Genomic DNA, 23,572 nt, shown 5'->3' on the forward strand with positions numbered 1-23,572 from the left:
AGCGTATTAGTCGCCTTAGTTCTTAGATTAGTAATGACCAATTTATAGGGCGCTACTAAATAAGAGATATACTTGGGCACCCGATAATATTCCCGAAGATGTTGTCGGACTTTGTGTATGAGCGTAAGATATGTTGGTCTTAAGGCCGGTTTGTGGGGATGTACTTTCTGCATCGAAATGTCCTGCTCGGCTTAGGTTTGAATTGCTCTAGTGATGGCAAGTTCAGTTTCAGTAGTTGCAGGTGTTGGAGGCTAGAAAGTGAGTTCCAGGTGTAATGTGCCATTACAGTCAAGGTAATGAAATTTTTGTTTGGGGGCCATAGTTTTCGAACGTACCGCGTACTGCAAACTTTTCAACACATAATTTTCGGTCCATGTATTAAATTTATTTGTTCTTTACTCAAACCACAATTAATGTGGGAGCTTCGGAATAATCTAGGAGGAATTATATTTCGAGGAATAATTTCTTTATTTATATATTATTTCATTATAAACTCTGTATGTGGGCATTTCAAATGGATGATTATTGAAATTATACATCTTAATGCGATACAAAAACATAGGTCAGCAATTGGACAGAACTTTTTGAGATTGTCCACCAATCTGAGATTTGTTAGAATAATTTAAACCCTCTTCGTCACTCTGAGATGTTCATATCCTCCCAAAATCCGGTTTCATTAGGCTTTTTATTTTTCATTCGCTTTGTAATTTCCACCGCCAAAATTCTTTTCTCTGATTGGAACTATATTTCTGACACCGTTCGGCGCGTCTTCAGTTTGTTCTTTTTCGGCCAAGCTGAGAGTTAGACCACGTCAGTTCTGCTCCGGAAAAATTTTGGATTTTCGACGAGAAAGCAATAGAATCCAGGTAATGATGTATATAAAATATGAAATAAGAAGTTGGAAGCAGAAGGGAGCTCTGAACTGTTAAATTAATCAGTGAAATTAGTCAGAAAAGTTAAAATATAGAATTCAGTGGACGCCATGTTGACGAATATAGATGGTAATAGATGGGATTCGCAGTGAAGTGCATCGAATTTTTGGGTTTAAGTGATCTTTTGAACTAAGGCTTGACGTTCAGGATATACTCTCCACCTCCTAAATTTTCCGCTAGGTTACGATAGGTTTGTCCTTACATAGCTTTTGTCTGTGTACGTAGTAAATGTGATTTTTTTACATGGCGGTAGGCGTTTCTTTGTGGTTGAATTAATTATTATTATGTCAGTGTAAGTTAGCACAGGGACTCATTTACTCCTGAATTGACTATATCTTCAGACGGAAATGGGTTAAGTGAACTGTATAAGGGCTCTTTTTCCTTCAGGAAGGAACCTTTCTTTTTCTTTAATAGTTTCAATATGTCCCTCCTGAGTAATTGACAATAATCTTAAAATTGAAAAATGAATTAGTTAATAGAAGGGCCATTTGGGTCTGATTATTCCGTTCCCTTTCCAGTTCGCAAAGCCGATTTTCGATGTGGTGAAATTAGTGATTTATTCGGTGTACATATAGTTGAGTTGTGTAACAATATGGATTAGTACGTACAGTGATATGTGTTGGTATGTGTTTTCTTAGTTCATGTGTGATATGCATATGTGTAATTTAGTATGGTAGCAGTGATATGTGTGTGTATGTAAAATTAATCTATTTAAGGACAGTGTATTTTTGATCATTGATTATTCATCTCTTTTGGTTCGTCCTAATAGGTACATTGATTCATAATGAAAATTTATAGTAATTCCGTATCGTCGCCTCATGGTATACCACATATAGTTAGCTTCTCATACAGTACAAAGCGTGTTTAGTAGTGCAAAGTTTGTTTTCATATTACCAACGCCATCTCGCGTCGGGTGAAGAACTACTCGCCGCTAGTGTTTTGTTCCTCCAAGACTTAAGAATCTAGTCAACTCGAAAATTGCCCTTCTTTTGTAATTATTGATGCATATATAGCAGTTCTGGTCCATATGAATAGATACGTAGACGAATTACATTATTAATTAGCTTCTCTGAAAAGCACAATACGTTATGTAGTTTGATAATTAAATGATTAATAAAATTAAACATCACGTTTATTAAACCAAAGTTTGCCTATATAGCACCATTCTGTCGTCAGACTGCATTTTCAAATTCTCTCTCTTCGTTACGGTCTGTGAACGATCGCATTGTTGTTGTTTTTAAAATACAATCGCATTTAGTTAGGAGGATAATTAATGATATTAAATTTTTATTGCATATCCAAATAATATGAAGCCGTGGAATGTAAATGTACGCTGGTTTGTACTGAAAGAATCTAGCGTTAGTTCATACGAACTCCTACGGATTGATCGGTGTGCGATAGTTTAGATAGTGGTCATTGATTTTAATAATAGAGTAACTTTATTACAGTAGAATCTCGTATTTCCGTACCAGAGCGTCCAAAACCCCAATGTCCATGAATTTACATTTCTTTTATTTCTGGTACATAGAGTTTGAAATTAGTTGACGCCTCAACGTTAGCGCCCTTGCGGACTGGTAGCAACTAGTGAGATTTTGGCAAACAACATACGTACAAAATTTATTTTCTTTAATTCTTTTTAAATCGGCAAATCCTTTAGAAGTTTTCTCTTTATTGACTTTATTCTAGTTTCCCATACTTTACTCGTAACTCTTCTCGGTTTCTGAGGGGTCGGATAATTTTTTTAGAAATTCTAAATTAGAGACCACACTGACCTTCCAGTAGGGCCGGAGTCTTCAAGGTCTCGGCAGGATACGGTGAGACGCAGGATTTTTATAAAGCCTCTGTGTTTGTGGAAATCCCGCTCAGGACACAGACTAGTTCGTGGGCTTGGAGATTTATATTTTGGCCACGCATGTAGTAGGCCACCTGTTTCGGCATATAAAAGTATATTTGGCTGTGGATTGTTACATGTCTAAATTCGACCACTTTGTAGTTTTAGTACCTAGCTTACTCTTTTGGCGCGCCGCTGTTTTGTCCTCTAGTTAAACTTCTATTTTCTCTTCTCTAAGATTTTAAATAAAAATTCAACTTCCTATCCGAGTTTTGAACTTGACAAATATAAACCATTTAACATATATCATTTGAACTTGAATTTCTAACTGAGATGTTGCGAGACACGATTCGTGGAGGTACTTGTTGATGTTGAATATTAAGGGACCGTTTTCCATCACAATTTGACGCACTGCGATAGCGAGAGATAGTTCAGTATACGATTCAATTTTTGTTTTCGTTGCTTTTATCGTTATCCATTTAAAATTCTCCGTGGCACAATTCGTATTTCTACTTTTGTTTCCATTGATTACCATAGAGGTGAATGTTGTGTAAATTTTGGGTCCATAAGTATTACTAACATTTTAGAGTCGTTTATATGTATAATTTCAGTTTTTACGTGCCTGCCTTCCACTTTAAATGTTCATTCTTTTAAAATTGTTTGAGAATAGAAATATTTATCATTATGTGCGGTTAATTAGTCGAATTTTGTTATATGAAGTGTTGCAACCTTAGGACTTTATTAATCGGAGTCGTTGATTTGAAAGACTAAATGATAATTGAGTATATGTATGTTGAGATATAAATATATGTTGAATATAAATGTGATATTGAAGTAAATGTATAATGTTGTTGTATAATGTCACACAGTTAAATATGTGACCTCGAACGGTCACTGGTTGCCATAGTTTCGAAAAATTAGATGAATATAAAATGTGAATTTAAAGTATACAGCCGCATGTAAGATATTTTCTTTCTAATTTTTGTAATATGATTAATTAACATATGTAACTATTAATATCATCTGTTGTTATACTAACTGCATGTGTCATGAAATTAAGGCAGGTCGTCGCATCCTTAATTTATCATTAAATCTACCCTCAAGTTCATAAACCTGGAATCTTTCTGTACAGTTACATGTCCATTTCACTCACCATATACCAATTCTCGAACCTAAATGGTGTTCTCACTTCATTAGTTGTGATTTCGATACGAAAACACAACTATGCCTCTACGAAAACAAAACGAAACAAATGCCTCCTTGAACTCAAGAAAATTCTCGCTTCCTCTATAGTGTGCGAATATAACTATAATTGTGTGCACCTAATGTGGTTCAAGGTGGTAGTGATTCAAGGTGCTAGTAAATTTGACGGGATAATAAATGGAATAACAACGTCACGTAGTCACTGTGAAATTAGTGACAAAACTTCATTTCCTTAATCTCGGAGAATGAAAAATGGATAAATAAATCAGTTTCCAAACTGAATATGTGTTGTTCACAAATTATAAGGACTAGTTCATATGCCTATATCTAGATAAAGTGAAGTTAGGAACATGGACACCAAAAAGGTGCCTGACGAACGTGCGATATAAAAAGTCGTCTGAAAGTACGAGAAAGGACTCGTCGAATCATCTTTTCTTTTAGTTTTTTTAAATTTCATATGAGATACAGACTCATTTTAACCATCATTTTAAGTTTTCTTCTTTCATACGAAATGTTATAGAATGTGACTAGATTTTTAGATTTACATCTCATTTTATCAAAAATTAAATTATTAATTTTTCATCTTTCTGTTAATATCAAACATTATATATATATTTACATTGATGTAATTCAAGATTCTATGTAGAATGATACATTTATGTGTGTATTCAGTTGCATGTTATAAATATTTCCTTTATGTTTAAAATTCTTAATAGATGTAATAAATGTTGACCAACTGTAGTTAGATGATAGTTTCTTTTTAAACGGAATCACCTATATCAATACATTGTCCTGTATGCATGTGTGTGTGTGTGTGAATGAATGACAAATTTAGTTTTAAGTGGTAGCCTTTAATCTTGATTTACAACACTAGTGTTTATAATATGTGTGTGATACTAGACAAATATGTGTATTGGTGCATGACCGAGGTCATGAAAGATGACTAAATTATTCTAAATCGGTTCTTGGAGGAAAGCCAAAATAACAGGATGAGCTTGGATAACGACAGTCTTTTCAAGAATTCCAAAAACTTCTATTTGTGGAAAATATGTAAATGACTTTGTATATTTTTCCTTTCCTTGGCTAATTCAGATGTGTGCTTAGATGTTTTTTCCACTAGGGAAATTCAGGCACTGGATAAAGGTTATTTAATGTTTGGAAATAACAAACAAACGATTAAATTAAAACTTCTCATCACCTGGGCTGGGTCAGGGCAACTCCCACTTGTGCAATTGCCTGAATTCAGTTCAGGGTAGTATGAGGGAACATGTCTCTCTTTTGGATCACTTCAGAATTGATTGTCAAGTAATAACATTCCACATGGTATGAACCACCTTTTCAATAACTATTCAAATTTCTTTACCATATTCTCATCATTATCCAGTAATCTTTCATCTCTAGTTCCTTATTCCTTTCTCCTTTTCTCCTACCTTCTTCCTCCTCACTCTTTTTCTTCTTTCTAATAAAACTGAAGAGGGGTCGTGACTGGGAGTTGTCGCTGTAGTCACGGTCATTAAATTCTTTTGATGTTTCTCTTCGGAAGTCCGATATAAATTAATCAGTTACAAAACATGTGTATCAGACGACAATACTGAAATTCATTCATAAATTTAGTTATTTTCCTAAATTATCCGATTTGAGTTTTAAATATAGTGACCTTCCCGACTCACGACTTGAATTATAATTTCTCTTCATGGTTCTTCCCTTATCATACCTCGCAACCCAAAGAGGTGCAATTACAGGGCGTGGGGGTTGTCCTCGAAATGTTAATTTAACTGGATGATAATCACTGCCAGTGAGGTCTAGAACTACAAGCAGACAGTCATTAAGATTCCTAATCACTGTGAAACTAAAATACCGCTAATTTTACAGTAATTATGTGATATCTTCAAATCGATAAAAGATTTTGGAACAAGAGCGTTCTAGACAATACTATTTTGCATGAGGTACCGTCATCACGAGTCACCTAGTAGCTTTCCGTTTGCAGCCACTTAAAAACGCGAAAATAAATGTTGATTTTCTAAATGACCGAAAATCGAAATCCGATAAGTGAGTAATCATAACAGTTATATGTAAAATAATATTGTCTAGAGAGCTTTTGTTCAACTTTTCGATTATCTTTTATCTATTTGATGATATCTCATAATTACTGTAAAATTAGCGGTATTTTAATGTCGACATGATGGGGCCTCTTAAGGAGATTTATAGAGGTGATGAAACATCCGGTGTAGTTTGACTGATAGGCCTGATGTGTGCAAGAAGAGCATGAAGATGAAGCTGAAAATTCCCAGTTACGTACTCCTGAAAATGTTTTTTTTTCGCGTTCAGTACGATTGTGAATATTAATGTCTGCCATGATGATAATATTTCGAAAGTTAGTGGCTATGTATCGGAAATATTCTAATGGTATAGGTTGGCGAGGTCTAACATATATGGTACTGAAATTGATGATGATCGACGGAAAGTATATGATGACTAATAGGTATTCCGGGAGATGTGGGATATATGCTAAAACTTGGTATTTTGGAAAATAGCCTATTGCAACTCTCCTTTGGGCGCGAGAAGCTGGATCTTGAAAGTCGTAGCGTCATAATTGATATCCAGGAATACGAGCAATCATGTTCGGTTTCAAAACAGTTTCATTTAGAGCAAAAGCATTAATATGTTCCTCTAATAATAAAGTTTCAACTAACAGTTTAAGTTATGAAAAAGATCGAATATTCCCCATTATGAAGTTGACGGTATAGACCATTTTAAGCCCCGGTTTCCACCAATCCAATGTGAAAATGAACGTAATTTATTAGAATAAGTTGCATTGTCGCTAAGAAGTCAACAGAATGCCTAGTTGCCTGCAACCAACAAGATCCCTGAGGGATTTTGGTTGTCTAAGCAGCAGGCGTTCGATAACTATTTCTAAGCACAGTAGATTCTAGACCAGGGATCTCCAAACTTTTTTTCTTTTTTTGCCTAAGGACCGCACTGAATTCTCCACTAAATCTGAGGGCAAAGATCTAGTTAGCTCATAATACCAACACACTGTACCGCTCCGTCATCTTGTGGGGAGCAGCTGAATTACACAAAACGTCAATTATGCTTGATTAAGGATACAGCGCCATCTTGTAGCGAGTAGCAGAACTAGAACATATTCTGAAAAAGTTCTACTGCGTGATCGCTTGTCTGGAAGATTCGAGTACTTTCGAGTGTTTTCGAATATGTTTTATGCATCGAGGACGCGTGCTATAAAATAATACCAGAAACAACCGAGAGTTGGACAGTTCCAAATTTTGAGTTTGGAGCGACAAGTGCAATCTGAAAAGTGAAACATAGTGCGATAAGTGACTATAGATTGTTAGTGAAAATACAGTATGTTTAATTATTAGTACACAAACCAACGCATTCTATTTATTCAGGACGCCGGCCTGTAAGGGTATTAATCAGCATCCTTTTAAGTTACGTGCTTTTTTGTGTAGGTTTGTATAAATATGGAGCTAGATAGTGAGAGCAGAACATTTAAAGAACAATGAGGATATCAATATTTCGTAATTGAGTCAAATAATAAGGAAATGTGTGTAATTTGCAATGAAACAATATCAGTTTTCAAAGAATACAATACAAAACGCAGTGCCGTGGGAGAGGCGAGCGGGGTAACGGTCTCGGGCGCCGAAGTAAGGGGAAACAAAATTCAGGAGGAAAAAAAGAAAAGAGGAAATTCACTTGGAATATTTGAGATCAACAGCAGTATGTTTTCAATCTATCTAATCAGTACAAACTAGTATGTACTTAAATCCTGTTTAGGAAGTGGTCCTATAATGTTACTCATGTTAGGAAAATGCATGTGCACATACATGAAATGGAAGGGAAAAAATTAATAAAAAGTGCTTAGAATCAAGGAAAAGCAGGGTTTATTTTTGAAAATTTCATTACGCTTTGGGGCCAACAATGGTGGAACTTCGCGGCTGGTTTGTCGACATCACTCATATATACGGGAGCACTGTCGTATACTCTCGGACCGGTCGCTGATTGTACACGACACGGCTCTGATAAAACGTCTGCACTGAACGTTCTCAGAATTATTCCAGAAAGCCTACGAGCAAAATAAAATAAAATTAAAATAAATAAAAAATATTGGAAAAGCAGGTTGAAATCTTAGCAATTGTTTAAGGAAGTAAATGCTGAATAAGAAGCAGCAACTCGTCCTAGTTTCCGTATGGTTCCTACAACAGCAAAACGTGGGGAATAATTTAATGAAGGCGAATTAATCAAGGATTACATGATTGCAGCAGCAGAAGAAATGTTGTGTCCAGAAAAAGCTAATTATTTACAAGAAAAATTAATTTGTCAGCATTGTGGTTCGAACAGTAGATGATATTATAGAAAATATATTAAGTCAATTGTCCGACAAAAATCGGTTCTCAGTGGTTCTCTTTGGCCCTGAATGAGTCAACATATATTTCAGATACTGCTCAGGTATTACGTTTTATTCGAGGGATAAATAAAAATTATGAAATATATGAAGAGCTTCTTGACATTCATAGCATTCACGGTGAAGGTATTTTTAAAGAAGTTGGAAATGCTATTCAGAAAATGAATCTTCAATGAAAAGTAAAGTGTATTACTACGGGACGTGTGGAAAAATAAAGGTGTCTTTGATCTTATATCAAAGGCCGTAGAAAATGACGGTGGTTCAAAACCGTTAAGCGTACATTGCATCATTTAACGACAGTCTTTATGCGGAAAATGCTTGGATATGTCAGAAGTTTTAAAGCGAGTCATGTCAGCTGTTAATTATGTCAGATCACATGCGCCCAGTCATCGTCAATTCCCGAGTTTATTGAATTGGAGAAAATGATTTATCATATTATACTGTAGTATGCTAGCTTCTACTTCAAATTAAATGCCAGTAGCCAAACTCCCACTATAAAGATTGTTGCAAAAATACCGCAGGATTCTGAAACTTGGATATTTTTGTATACGGCAAATACTAGTTCCTAAGTGAAGTCTTGACCCGACTAAGATAGGTCCTATAGTTTTGGATCTATGACCTTGAAAGTTCATTTCTTCATGTTTTCGGCAGCATATAACTCTGAAAGGAAGCATTTATGCACCTAGGTTGTTCTATACTTTTTGTCTTGGTGTCAGGAATCACCTCCCAAACATTGTCGGTGTTGTTTTGAAACACCGTATATACATTCTAATTCTTCAACTTCCTTTTTCTGTCATAAATGCTTAAAATTTACAGTAGAGTACATGACAAAAATTTAAGAACGAATAATAGATCAGAAACTATGAAGAGTATGTTTTCGTCTAAAATATATGTTTTTTAATGGTATGAATGGGGCAGAAAATGAGAATTACAGAACTTCTTCGGCTTATCCGTATTGTATTCGGTAGAGTAATTGTGCATAGGTCTTTTCCTCACCTTTCTTTTTATTATAAAAGACGTTATACAGTTTATTACAAGATTACAAATAAGTAATTCTCGAATAGTTTTATCCTCTATAATTTGGACCTCCTGCCCGTAGCAACTTGGAGGATTAAGTTTTGTTGCTTAAGAACGACCCTTCCCGTTACAGCTGGGTCTAAAGCAGGGTTTCTCTACCTGGGGATCGGACCCCTAGGGGTGTCGCAAGAGGGTTTTATGGGGGTCGCGAAGATAAAGCGGAAGATGAATGAACTGACCAGATTTGGTTTTAATCCATTCGCTTTTAGGGAAATTACAGTATCCATTATATACAAGATTCTACTGTTATAGAAATAGATGGATATCGTGAGATCTCTGCAATAGGTGTATTAAAAATCTCACACAAGCTTATTACAAACCAGAAATTATAAGGGGCTCTCTGGCTAGAGGATGTGATAAAATGAGGGTCGCTGGCAAGAGAATGTGATAAGAGGAGGTTCATGATAGGAATTAGATTGAGAACCACCGGTCTAAAGGAACCTCTTGCCCATTGCAGCTTGGAGATGGGTGAGGAACTTCTTACCCGTTGCAGCTCAAACGTAGGGTTGTTATGTCCTGCCCGTTGCAGCTCGGAGATAGGTGAGGATATTTCTTGCCCGTTGCAACTCAGAGATACGGTTAGGAGAGCCTCTCCTGCCCAATGTAGTTTGGAGAGAGAGAGAGAGAGAGAGAGAGAGAAAGAGAGAGAGAGGTAGGATATAACCAGTTAACAACTGATGTCTTTAGCCTCCATTTTTGTAGCCAGTCTTTGGTGGAGTAGCCTGTAGAGGGGTTGAAGGAGTCCTCTTCGTATCTCTTCGTGTTTCCACGGTGACGGCATCCGCCAGTTGCTTGCAGGCGCTTGTACCAAAGCATGTGGTTTCCTTTACTAATAAGAGGGGATATTGCAATATTCTTTTATCCGGCATCTCCTTCCGTCACATTAGGTTGAATGGTTGGGTGTTTACTGTAATAACTTATAGAATTTCACAGTAAAATGATAAACTACAGCGAACATTATGTGAAAATATTGAAATGTTCTGTGGCTGTACAAAATTTCATAGCTGCACCTAGTGTGAAAGTGCATGAAGTTTTAAGTTTCAACATCTGACTGACAAACAAACAAACAAAAGTAATCTATTAAACCATTGTGAAAAGACCCTAAAATTACAAAAATAAATGTTTTTCTTCGAATACTGAGATTGTTCAATTCAAACACTTCAAGCATATTTCCACTACTGACTAAATACTGGAAAGCCAATCGGTTTTTGATACGCCGATTCTCATAAGAAAATGGTAAAATGTTTACGATGATGTCTGTGTTAGAACACTTACAGAAATTCTAATTACTAATTTAATTTTTATTATCTATGGAGGCTCACTAGCTCAGTGGTAGAGTCCTCACTTTTTGTGTGACGGATACGTGGTTCGATCCCATGACATGATTTTACGGTCAACAACAGTTTCCGTGAGTTTACTTAAGTTTCTGCCATTTACTTCCACATTATCTTTGCAAAAATTCTTTTATAATCATTCACCTTCGTTAATTATCTGTCACCTTCAGCACAAATAAAAATAATAATAAATGAGAATGAAACTTCTAGTTTTACTTCCCATAATTTTTCTATCATCAGCTAAGGAAGGGCAATACATACTTTTAAGAACAACCCTCGCAGTTTTACACTATTGCATGTTATTCGTCTAAAAGGATAACTCATGGAATAGCACATAAATAATTTTGTTATTAAAAAGTCCCAAGAATGGGCTATTAAACACTGTAATGTTTCCGGTGACAATTTCTATTGATTTAAAGCAAAGACTTCACATGTAGATCAGATAAAGTTTTAGTCAATACTCGTACTCAACGGATACAGCAGTGAAGAATAAGGTGAAAACAGACGAAGACAATAGCAAGAAAGAAAGAAAAAATGAGACCAATCTTCATCATGATGGAAGTAAATCCGTCGTGTTGGTCACGAAACACGTTTTAAGCTATCAACTGCTTAGCGCGATGGGACTAAGCGATAGCAGCGGGAACGAAAACAAAATGAAATGCGGGGATAATTTCTCATGCAGCGTTAGTACAAGCAAACAACGCTGATAGAGGCTGAAGAAAAGAAAATGAAATGAGGCTTCTTATAGGATTAAGATAACGATCTTTCTCTTATGTTCTTTTAATGAAGAAAGGATTTAGAGGAATGTTTTAAACAGTGTATGCAATGAATGAAGAACAATCAACACGAGAAACCGTATATCGTACCTGTAATTTATTACGAACAGGGTGTTAGGCAAGTGAATATTCTATTGACTATAAATTTTGTAATTACTATAGTTTATTTAATATATACACTATATTTTCTATTTTTCTACATGACTTATTAAATTTCACATATTCTGTCATTAAAAATTGCGGAGAAATTTAGGTTGTTGCTAATGAAATGTCTAGTGTTACGTCATATGGGTAAGGTGACTTCTTTAGAGAAGTCGTTTCACGTTCTATTTTCTTCGGTTAGTTCTGAAGTAATAGGGCAATGGGATAGAATATTACCTAATTCAAATATAATGGTGCTGAAATTTAAACCACGGAATTCTTCTTCCACAAGATTATGTAAATTCAGTACATAGTTTAAATTAATATTACTTTGAAAATCCAGTAAATTCTTCTTTCGGGTTAAATAAGAACAGTTTCTAAGAAAAAATAACATTATATAAGCGTTGAAAATAGCACAAATATAGTTCTTTAACAAACGCCGAATAACTGAATTCTCATCGTATAATATGATAGGAAACATCATTGAGCTTACCGAACTCCATTTAAACTTTCAACGTTCAGCAAAGTAATCTCCAAGTAACCCCTATTAGTAGCCTCATTACAAATTTGTCCCAATTTTATTGGCCTGTAAGTCCCAAACGCAGCCATGTTAGTCTATAATTGTTAACATGCAAGAATATTTATTTCCCAAAGATTTGTGTAATTATTTCCTAACGCCCTACTTACTTTGAGAGTAAACGATTTAATTTTGATAAATATAAACACACACATATTAGTCTATAATTGTTATCGTGCAACGATTCATTTCCCAAAGCTTTCTGCAATTATAACGTCCTACGTACTTTGCGAGTAAACGATTTAATTTTAATAAATATAAACACACATATATTAGTCTATAATTGTTATCGTGCAACGATTCATTTCCCAAAACTTTCTGCAATTATAACGCCCTACGTACTTTGCGAGTAAACGATTTAATTTTGATAAATATAAACACACATATATTAGTCTATAATTGTTATCGTGCAACGATTCATTTCCCAAAGCTTTCTGCAATTATAACGCCCTACGTACTTTGAGAGTAAACGATTTAATTTTAATAAATATAAACACACATATATTAGTCTATAATTGTTATCGTGCAACGATTCATTTCTCAAAACTTTCTGCAATTATAACGCCCTACGTACTTTGCGAGTAAACGATTTAATTTTAATAAATATAAACACACATATATTAGTCTATAATTGTTATCGTGCAACGATTCATTTCCCAAAACTTTCTGCAATTATAACGCCCTACGTACTTTGCGAGTAAACGATTTAATTTTAATAAATATAAACACACATATATTAGTCTGTAATTGTTATCATGCAACGATTCATTTCCCAAAGCTTTCTGCAATTATAACGCCCTACGTACTTTGAGAGTAAACGATTTAATTTTAATAAATATAAACACACATATACTAGTTTATAATTGTTATCGTGCAACGATTCATTTCCCAAAACTTTCTGCAATTATAACGCCCTACGTACTTTGAGAGTAAACGATTTAATTTTAATAAATATAAACACACATATATTAGTCTATAATTGTTATCGTGCAACGATTCATTTCCCAAAACTTTCTGCAATTATAACGCCCTACGTACTTTGCGAGTAAACGATTTAATTTTAATAAATATAAACACACATATATTAGTCTATAATTGTTATCGTGCAACGATTCATTTCCCAAAACTTTCTGCAATTATAACGCCCTACGTACTTTGCGAGTAAACGATTTAATTTTGATAAATATAAACACACACATATTAGTCTATAATTGTTATCGTGCAACGATTCATTTCCCAAAACTTTCTGCAATTATAACGCCCTACGTACTTTGCGAGTAAACGATTTAATTTTAATAAATATAAACACACATATATTAGTCTATAATTGTTATCGTGCAACGATTCATTTCCCAAAACTTTCTGCAATTATAACGCCCTACGTACTTTGCGAGTAAACGATTTAATTTTAATAAATATAAACACACATATATTAGTCTATAATTGTTATCGTGCAACGATTCATTTCCCAAAACTTTCTGCAATTATAACGCCCTACGTACTTTGAGAGTAAACGATTTAATTTTAATAAATATAAACACACATATACTAGTTTATAATTGTTATCGTGAAACGATTCATTTCCCAAAGCTTTCTGCAATTATTTCCTAACGACCTACGTATTGTGAGAGTAAACGATTCAATTTTAATAAGTATAAACACACACACACATATTAGACTATAATTGTTATGGTGCAAAGATTCATTTCCCAAAGCTTTTTGCAATTATTTCCGAACACTCTGCATACTTTGAGAGGAAATGAGAGCTAACTTTCAAAATTACCTACACGTAAGTACTTGAGATCAAAATCTATAGGTGAACCCCTTGATCGGAGATATCCATCCATCAAAATCATGAGATCAGATCAGAGAAAGGTGGTTTAACAGGTTCTCGGCCTTAAGGGGTTCCATCATTCATTAATTACCTATTCACGAACCAGAATTTCAACTGGGAGATGAGACAGTTCTGAACCACAGATGGATAAAATATACGTGAGTACCATGTTTAATAAAATTATGTTACTCACAAAGGGCAACAGGTATATATCATCTGATGACACATCTAACTCTTAGCAGGAAAAGCACCGAGCTTTTATCAGTCTAGAATCCATACTATATAAAATGTATTCTTTTTATGCTTCATCTTGCTCTTCAGGTCTCTGACAACCTCTGGAGTTTTGCTTATGGTGCCACTTTTACACACACACTGACAAGCGCAAAGAAGGGTGTGCCACAATACCATTCTACGGTTAATTCTGTTATTTACTTAAATAGTGGCTACTAATTTTTAATTTGAGTGTGTCAAACTTCGATTGATTTTTCGAAACACATAGGAATTTTAAAGTTATGTTTATGTGAACATTTTAAAAACATTCCAGCAGAAAACTTAAAACATAGAAGCTACAACTGTTCTACAACATAGAAGCTACAACACAGAAGCTACTAACTTAAGGACAACTGTTAATTGTACTTACAAACATATTTTGTAAGGAATGTTTAGCTAGCCAGCAATTGATAAAAACTGGAATGAAGAGGTTGCGAAGCGATGGCCAAAATATCTGAAAGATAAAAAATACAAATATTACACAACAATAATTTACTATATTTGTATTGTCGAAATATTTAACAATTAAGTTTATAAACAGAAATTTCAGGCAATATATAGAGTTAAGGTTAGTGAAGAATTATTTAAATTAGATTTATAAATTCACACAATTATATTTTTTGTTTCTAAATACGAAGTACTAAGACATAAAGTGATGTAATAGCCTCATTCAATTTCTTGACGTGGGACCGCAGTGGCTCAATGGTAAAGCGTCCACTTCTGGTGCGTGGGGTCCCTGGCACGATCCCAGCTCCCACTAAGTAAGCTTTGTGGTGGACAAACATCGTGTGAGTCTCCGGTGTCATCGTCTCCTTTAGCCTAGCCGGCATAACCGTGGGACGTCAAACTTAAAGATTGTTTCAAATTATTGACTTTGTTGTGACGTCATAACCGAACGATTATTGCTGAAGAGTCAAGCGTTTCTCACTTAACCAGTGTTTCTTCCAGACATGTTCTTGGGGGGAACACTGCCCCCGGAGCTTAGAGGGTGCCCCCGGAGGAGACCAAAATAATACGTCTACAATATAATAATAAATAGAATAATACTGTGTAAAAATAATATGTGACCCTCCGAATACTAAGTGTGCTCCCCGGAACATTTTCTCTTAAAGAAACACTACATTTAACAATTTGGAGGTCGCAAGTTCGGACCCAGCAGGAGACATCACTTAAGTTTTTTCCTACAGTTCCACCAGATAATTGCTAGGATTATCAATATACATAGGTACTATTCGGCTTCGTTACTATTGCATCTAGTGTGAAATGACTTTATATCCATATTTCTAACTATGTTAATACATAAGTAAATTACGTGACCAGATAATTTCTAAACTGTAAAGAATAATGCTATTGCTTTAAGTACTTTATCACATAGTACCTTGTTACTTTTAAAATTCGATATATTTTTTAAATAAAATTTTGTTATAGGTTTTTGAAGCTAAAATAAGTCAAATTTTCTTGGAAATGACTTAGAAATCTTGTGTGAGAATTTTATACTTTACAGTCGTTATCAAGAAACTTATTTTTTTTTTTAAAAAAAAATCACGTTTCATGTCAATTCTCTCCATTTCCATTCGACGACTTAAACTAAATAAAAAAAAAGGACCCATACTACTATTATGAATAATGGTATATCCGGTGGTTTTCACGATGAAAATAAAAACTTAATTTGATCCCCTGGCATCATCCACTTTGCCAATTTACATTTTCTCTGTTCTTGAATTTTTGTTTGTTGGTTGAGTTTCTTTGGTAATACACGTATATACGTGTCGTATAAGCATCTTAAGGAATTACACATAAGTGACGATCGTGGGAGTCGAGGGGGCTTAGGCTCCCCAAACTACTTGAGCACCCCATGATCTGGACAGAGATGGCGTGGAATCAACGAAAACTTGACCCACAACCCACTGGACCCACGATCCACCATTACTCACAACCCACCATGATTCACTCTCACCCACCATCCACCAAAACTCCATCGTCATCAAGCCTGACTCATGTTCCACGTCCTCATCTCTACTGACTGAAGAGTTTATTTACACTTGTAATAAAACAAGGCTGTGAAATTATCACTAACCGGAGTTTTAATTTCTACGGTCACCCGCTCAAGCACCGCTTTGTTACAAATACTGATGGATCTGGCCCCCTCATGATATAAAATTGTAAAGTGTTTATCATGGGATATATTACGATAAATTTCAATTTAATTATTATAATATAATTATTTCCATGTTGAATTACAGATACTTTTCAGTAGAAAATAGGATTAAATTTGAGAGTTTCAAATTAAGGTAAAGTAGCTAAAGTAAAGAAAGAAGAAAAAACTGTAAAATTCAACTGTCTCGAAGGCCAAGCAGTAAGTTTTATTGCTATTATTGCAGTTACAAATATCAATATCCAAAAGTGCCTGAAGTACTTTTTTTCACTTAAGATATACTCATATCAGGTAAGTAAATAGAAACAAATGAAAAAGGAAGAAAAAACGGAGCCATTGAAAATAAAATGTAGACAAATTTACCAGTGTTTAGAAGATGCTCTCTACAATGTACTGACAGGGGAATGGTCCCAACACGACGAGTCCGAGTTGGACGAAATTTCGTATAGATACTAATTTGAGGTCGGTGAATAACGTGAGGATAGTCGTTCGATTCGTTTTTTCGTACTTTACGAAATATACAGGGTGATGCAAAACACAATGCAACATAAGACAACTATGTAATCCGAGTCCGACTTACCGGTTAGACGAAATTTTGTATAGATACTAATTTAAGGTTGCTGAATAATGTAGGAATAGTAGTTCGATTCCCTTTTGCGTACTTTACGATATATACAGGGTGATGCTAAACAGAATGCATCGTAAGACAACTATATAATCCGAGTTGGCGTTGGACGAGTTTTCGTATAGATACTAATTTGAGGTCGGTGAATAAAGTGGGAATAGTCACTCGATTCGCTTTTGCGTAAGATACACAGGTAATGCAAAACAATGCAACATAAGACAACTATGTAAGAAGCAAGTTCTAAAGATCTACGTTTTGTCCTAATGAATGTCATAATAGCATACAAATGAAAGAAACTACAGTTGCAATATATTGAATGGAAGTTGAAACGATACATACCCTACCGATGGTAGTGTGGATTGCAAACGAAGTGAGTTGGACAAAGAACCATGGAACAGTACCTTCAGGTTAGAAATGCTCCTGCCTCACAATCTTCTGTTGCACATATATCACCGTCAACATGAAATAGAGTTAGAAGTATTCGGAAACCACTATTCAGTTTTTTCGTTACATATCCAGCCTTCCGACACTCATACACTAACATGTTTTGCAGTGCAGGGGGACAGAATTGTGATAGACCACAGAATCTAATTCTATTATAAAGACTTTATTATGCAACTTTTCTCTACTATTTTTAAGTATAATCTTGTGTCGAAAGTGTTCTTCAATTCACCGAATGACAAGTTCGTACTGCAGGAAAAAGTAAACGTCAAGTGGCTGTACAAATCTCGTGGTTTTGGGAGGAATTATTTGTGTTCGAAGCGTCTTCTTGTGTAATGTCTGCTGTATTTGGGGTTCGTTAAAAATATAATGATCAGTCTGTCCACTCCAGGAACCTAATAGCATGAACGTATCATCCGTAACATCACAAATGAACACGCTCAGCAGCCATCTTTCCATATGTTGTTTCATGAGTTTTTCCGACTTGCTAGCATCAACGACAATGTTAAATGGAAGGTGTCTGTCTGGAGTTTGTTTAATTTTAGGTCTGAACTCTCCTTTCGGTTCTTGGAAACATATGTAAAATTGAATCCCTAATGTGCCAGCCGATGACATATGAACCTGAAGAGTGTAGGAATGGGTAGTAGACGCGATTGATTGCAAAACTACACGCGTATGTTTTTCATCTGTCTGTGCTAAAGTTCTACCAGATATCAGCTCGTATTCAAATCGCGTCTGATAAGTGTTGAATACACAATCAGCATTGTATGGAGTTTCTGATATAATTTTATTCACAACCGTCACAAAAGCTTTTCCGATGTCAATTGATTCTGACTCCTCCTGTATATCTTTTCGTAGAAACAAATTTTGTGATATTTCTGGAGCTAATCCTGTTTTGCTTTTTGAAATGGCGGAGAAATTTTGCTGATGCAAGTAGCCGATAATTGTGTTTTCTTGCTGATATTATAGCCCAATTTTCTTAAAATCAACATCATGAATCGTTAAGCCCTGTTGGCGGGAAACCCTGAACGCTTGTAGTAAGTCCTTTCTAATATCCTCCAATATGTATGGCTTTGGACGTGTTTTACTTTATTTGAGAGTCTTACGTACATAATTTAATGTTCACTTGTATTTTTTGCTGTAGGTACCCACGAAGGCCTGTTCCTCGGGCCTTTAAGGAATCATAATGTTTCTTAATTTTCTTATACTTATTAATAAAAGTTTCATGTGTTGCTGTACATAATACATGTTGTTCCGGACTTGATTGTTCATATTCACTAATGGAAGGCCCAGGTTCAGATTCTAAAACTTCATTGTCCTCTTGTGACTTTCCTCACTTTCTACATCACTCTCTATGTCTAACGTGTCGTACTTTACAGTAAATGCCCTGTCCATGGGCAGAGTTATGGGGGGCAATGCCCTCCAATTTTTTTGACAAAAAATAAAAATGTCACCTATAAGATGGCCATTTACCAAGACCACTGAGACCGACCAAAAGGTCTGCCCCCACTACACCCCCCAGCAGACAATTCCTAGCTCCGCCTATGGTTCTGCCTTGACATAATTGAAGAAAGGGTAAAAGATAAGTCATTTGCGTAGTCATATAACTTTTCAACTTCCACTTTTAAAATATTCACAACATTAATGCATATCATCTTCCAAGATTCTGTACAATGTATAGGAAACAGTGACCCCACTTTCCCAAAGAAACGTACGAATGTAGCACAAGCGCACATAAAAAGAATACTGCAGATCGTAGATATCGTTTTTACACGAACACAACCGTCATGCAATTGTATTTGGGTGAGTTGCTGTGTGTTATTTGTTTCTGTACCTATTTACGTCACTACTTGTGTTCTCTATCGTGTAGAGCTGAAGCTCGCTGTATGCCACACAGACAACCAAACGTTTTATCCGTAACAAGCATCCCTGTCTCAAAACTTCACAGGCTCGTCGTAGCACGCAAACGTCTATTACACGTTGCGCAAACTATGACGTCTCATGGCATCCCACGTTACAAAATCCTGCGGGACATTTTGCTGGACCACTCCAAATCGTGAGTGTACTTCCAGTAACACATTGTGTGTGTTGAAGAAATTGCCAGGCTCTGTTGCTGGTCCGCACAATTCTAGGCAAAGAAATATTTGCACCAGCACACTACCTTGCAGCAAAGCGTGTATTGGAAACATTTTCCACCATCCCGTCTGTGTTGCTGGACATTTATGCTGGATTCTTGCTGGTGCAGTAAGAAATGGTAACCAGGGATGTTGATTCTCCGTGTATAATCCGTTATGACTTACGGCTGTCGCCGGCAATAAGATTTCATGTGTGCATCACGTGATCGGCGTGTGCATCTCCAACGGCGATTTCGAATGTAGTCGGATCAGGCTGTCGTGTGCATCTGCTGTTCGTGGGTAAGAAAGAGACTTGCTACATTTGAATCGTGTATGCCGAATGACGTACACAGCAAGTGACATTGACAAGCACTTCACGGCCTGCCGCACGCGGACATGTTAGTTGAACAGTTCCTTTTACCAAACTTTGTCAATTACTGTTTACCTTAAAGTCACTGGAACCCCGTTTCCGTTCTAATGTTGACCTCCCCTTGTGCTACTACAATTGGTAAACGGTGCGATTTCACGGACATATGTCCTCAAAGACTCGTACTTCTTTCCAGGATCTAAACATCGACCACTGTTTCCCCTTTTATTTTCTTGTGGAACCCCTCTTATTCGACGGGCGATTTTCCTACGACGCCACTGAGTTCCTCATTATCGCCATGAGATTCCGCATATTCATTTTGGTATCCGCGTTTCATCGTTCTATACGGTGTATTACAGAATATTTCTATGTTATCTTACTTTTGCATCACTCTGTATATCTAGTAAAGTACGCAAAAGCGAATTGAATGACTATTCTCACGTTATTCAGTAACCTCAAATTAGCACCTACAAGGTGTGTGAGAAAAGTAATGAGACTGGCAACACTGCGGGCGATCTGGCCTATACTAGACCTGTTTGTTTATCTCTTCCACTTCCTTAGTCCGATTTTCAACTCCGTACAGCTAACACATTATTTTTGACAACGCCATCGGTGAAGTTGTGTTTTTGTTGTAAGTTATAGAAATGGATAATCGAAATTTACAGTAATGTTGTGCAATAAAGTTTTGTGTAAAACTTGGTGAATCCGCGAGTGTGACTTTTGAAAAGTTAAAACAGGCCTATGGGAAACATTGCTTATCAAGAGCAAAAGTTTTCTGCTGGCACAAATCATTTGTGGAAGGCCGAGAACAAGTTGAAGATGAACCTCGCTCAGGGAGATCTTCAACTTCAAAACTGACGAAAACGTTGAACGTGTGAGGGCTCTTGTGAGATCAGACAGTCATTTAACAATAAGGATGATGAGTGAACAATTAAATTTAAACATTTTCATCGTACATCAAATTTTGACAGACGATTTGAACATACGAAAGATTTGTCCCAAAATGGTGCCGAAAAACCTCACAACTGAACAGAAAGACATTCGAAAAAACGTTGCATTAATCTTCTTGAGAGAATTGCCAATGACCAAGAATTCTTTAATTGTGTGATCTCTACTCAGATTACATAGTTATCTTATGTTGAATTCTGTTTTGCATCACTCTATATATCTCGTAAAGTACAAAAACGAATCGAATGACTATTTCCACGTTATTCACCGACCTCAAATTAGTATCTATACGAAATTTCGTACAAGCTGAACTCGTCAGGTTGGGACCATTCCCTTGTGAGCAAAGGGGGTCGGTGGATCGTAGTGGGTCGGTAGGTCACGATGGGTCGCATCGGGACACGTCGTGTTGACCCATTCACAAATATTCACCCACTTGACCCACAGCTCATTGATCCACTCCATCTCTGGATCTGGATAACATTTGTTTGGATCAATGCTTGAATATCTGATAACAAAACATACACACCTCAGCGCTCTCCCCACAAAAGCTTTGAGAAAACGGCACTATGGCGAAATTTCCGGAAACACTGTGACATATGCCCATTTGTTTTGTTTAACAAGTTTTTATACCAAGTTCCCTATCTCCAACGTGTTTCTAATCTTAAGGAATTTCCAGATACGACCATTGCAATCCCCGTCCATTTTCCTTCCTTTCTAAAAGAAACATTAAAAATACACGTCTTTAATTATTTGAAATGAAAAGTATAATTCGAAATAATACCAATTTATTGTCTCTAACTTTATGGGATTTCGAGATATTATATTTTATTACAACAATTAATGTAATTCTGCACCTTTTTACTTTGTCGCATTTTTTCTTTCCTTCTAGAGGAAACATAGAAAACGTTAGGACACGTCCTTAATTATTTTAAATTAAAAGCCTAATACTAACTTTCATGTCTTTAAGGCGGCAGACTACTAAATATTTTTGAAAAACTAATATTTTTTTCTTTTGCCTGTTTTTCGTAAGTGGAAAGAGTAAATAAAATGTAACTTACCACAATAATAGATAATGTTATTCTACATCCGAAACTACGAATCGGAAGAATTTTCAGTGTTGCCATCCATAGAAATTACAGTGTGACCAGATTTTGAATTACTCAAAAATCTAGGTTAAGGCAGTGACTAGAAAAATGAACTCAACGGTAATTGATGACTTATCATGCTGTATATGTTCCTTGTTTACTACTTTTTAAATAACATTTCTATTTGTTTTATAAAAGTTACATAAATTATTACAAAATAAATAAGTTATTACAAAATAAATAGAAACATCATTTAAAAAGTAGTAAACAAGGAACATAGACAGCGTTATAAGACATCAATTACCGTTGAGTTCATTTTTCTAGCCGCTGCCTTTACCTAGATTGTTGAGTAATTCAAATTCTGGTAACACTGTAATTTCTATGGATGGCAACAATGAAAATTCTTCCGATTCGTAGTTTCGGGTGTAGAATAACATTATCTATTATTGTGGTAAGTTACATTTTATTTACTCTTTCCACTTACGAAAAACAGGCAAAAGAAAAATTAGTTTTTAAAAAATATTTAGTAGCCTGCCCCCTTAACCTTAAAAAAATTGCAGAGATTGCTACCTTATTTTAACAATTGCAACTTCCACCATATTTTCCCTACCTTTTCGCCCTCTTTAACAATTGAAACTTCTCCCATGTTTTCCCTACCTCCACGCCTTGTAGGACAAATATCAAAATATAATGAAACATATCTTTAAGTATCTCAAATGAAAAGTCTAAATACAAAAAAATCAAGCCTACAAACTTAAAGGATTTCGACATGATCATCCAGTTGTATCAATTCTAACCCCCAACCCTTTTTCTTGCTACTCTTCTAGCTTCAAGACATTTAAGAAAAAAAAGGGAATCAGTTTTTTTAAAAAAATAAAACATACTAATTTTTTTTATTTACAATTCTAGCCCTGATACATTATAAATGATTTTCATTAATCTGCAATTCAGTGTATATTTAAAATTCAAGCTTAAGTCTAACATTTTTTTTAACCATACATCTGATATTAAAACGTCACAGATATAATATGGGAAAAAATAAATAACCTAAACTCAACATATTAAAAACATACTTACCGTGAGTGTAAAAGGAACTGTAGTACTTAACTCCAATATGAAGTGAAAAGATAAAACTTGCTGCCATATGTTACCCTGCGAATAAAGAAAAAAAAAATATCGTCAAGAAAATGGCAAGTTTAGTGCAAGCACATCTAATGGATATATGTATATATATACAATGTTACGTATTTAGACAGTGATAAGCGGTTTTTCAAAATATTGGGTATTACAAAAATGTGTACAAAAATGTGTGCCAATATTTTGGGAACAGATTCCTGACGTGAAAATGAAATAATAATAATAATAATAATTTCGAGAATATCGAGCTGTTCTCAAAAGTGAATAGTTTCGGAGACATGTTAATCAAAAGATGGGTAAAG

At 35.4% G+C, this 23,572-nt stretch overlaps 1 protein-coding gene across 5 annotated transcripts in view; it reads right to left on the reverse strand.

Moving 5' to 3' along the window:
* SLO2 (slowpoke 2) overlaps positions 1-23,572 on the reverse strand; it is a 664,715-nt gene that overhangs the window by 147,205 nt on the left and 493,938 nt on the right. For all 5 annotated transcript variants that reach the window (XM_081764837.1, XM_081764838.1, XM_081764841.1 and 2 more), the window contains 2 exons: positions 23,211-23,285; positions 14,769-14,852 (listed from right to left, as the gene is read on the reverse strand). In XM_081764837.1, the coding sequence (XP_081620963.1) occupies positions 14,769-14,852; positions 23,211-23,285 (159 nt within the window). The remainder of the gene's footprint in view (positions 1-14,768; positions 14,853-23,210; positions 23,286-23,572) is intronic.

Source organism: Thermobia domestica, chromosome 7 (assembly GCF_964235325.1).
Source record: "Thermobia domestica chromosome 7, izTheDome1.hap1.1, whole genome shotgun sequence".
Taxonomy (NCBI): Eukaryota; Metazoa; Arthropoda; class Insecta; order Zygentoma; family Lepismatidae; genus Thermobia; species Thermobia domestica.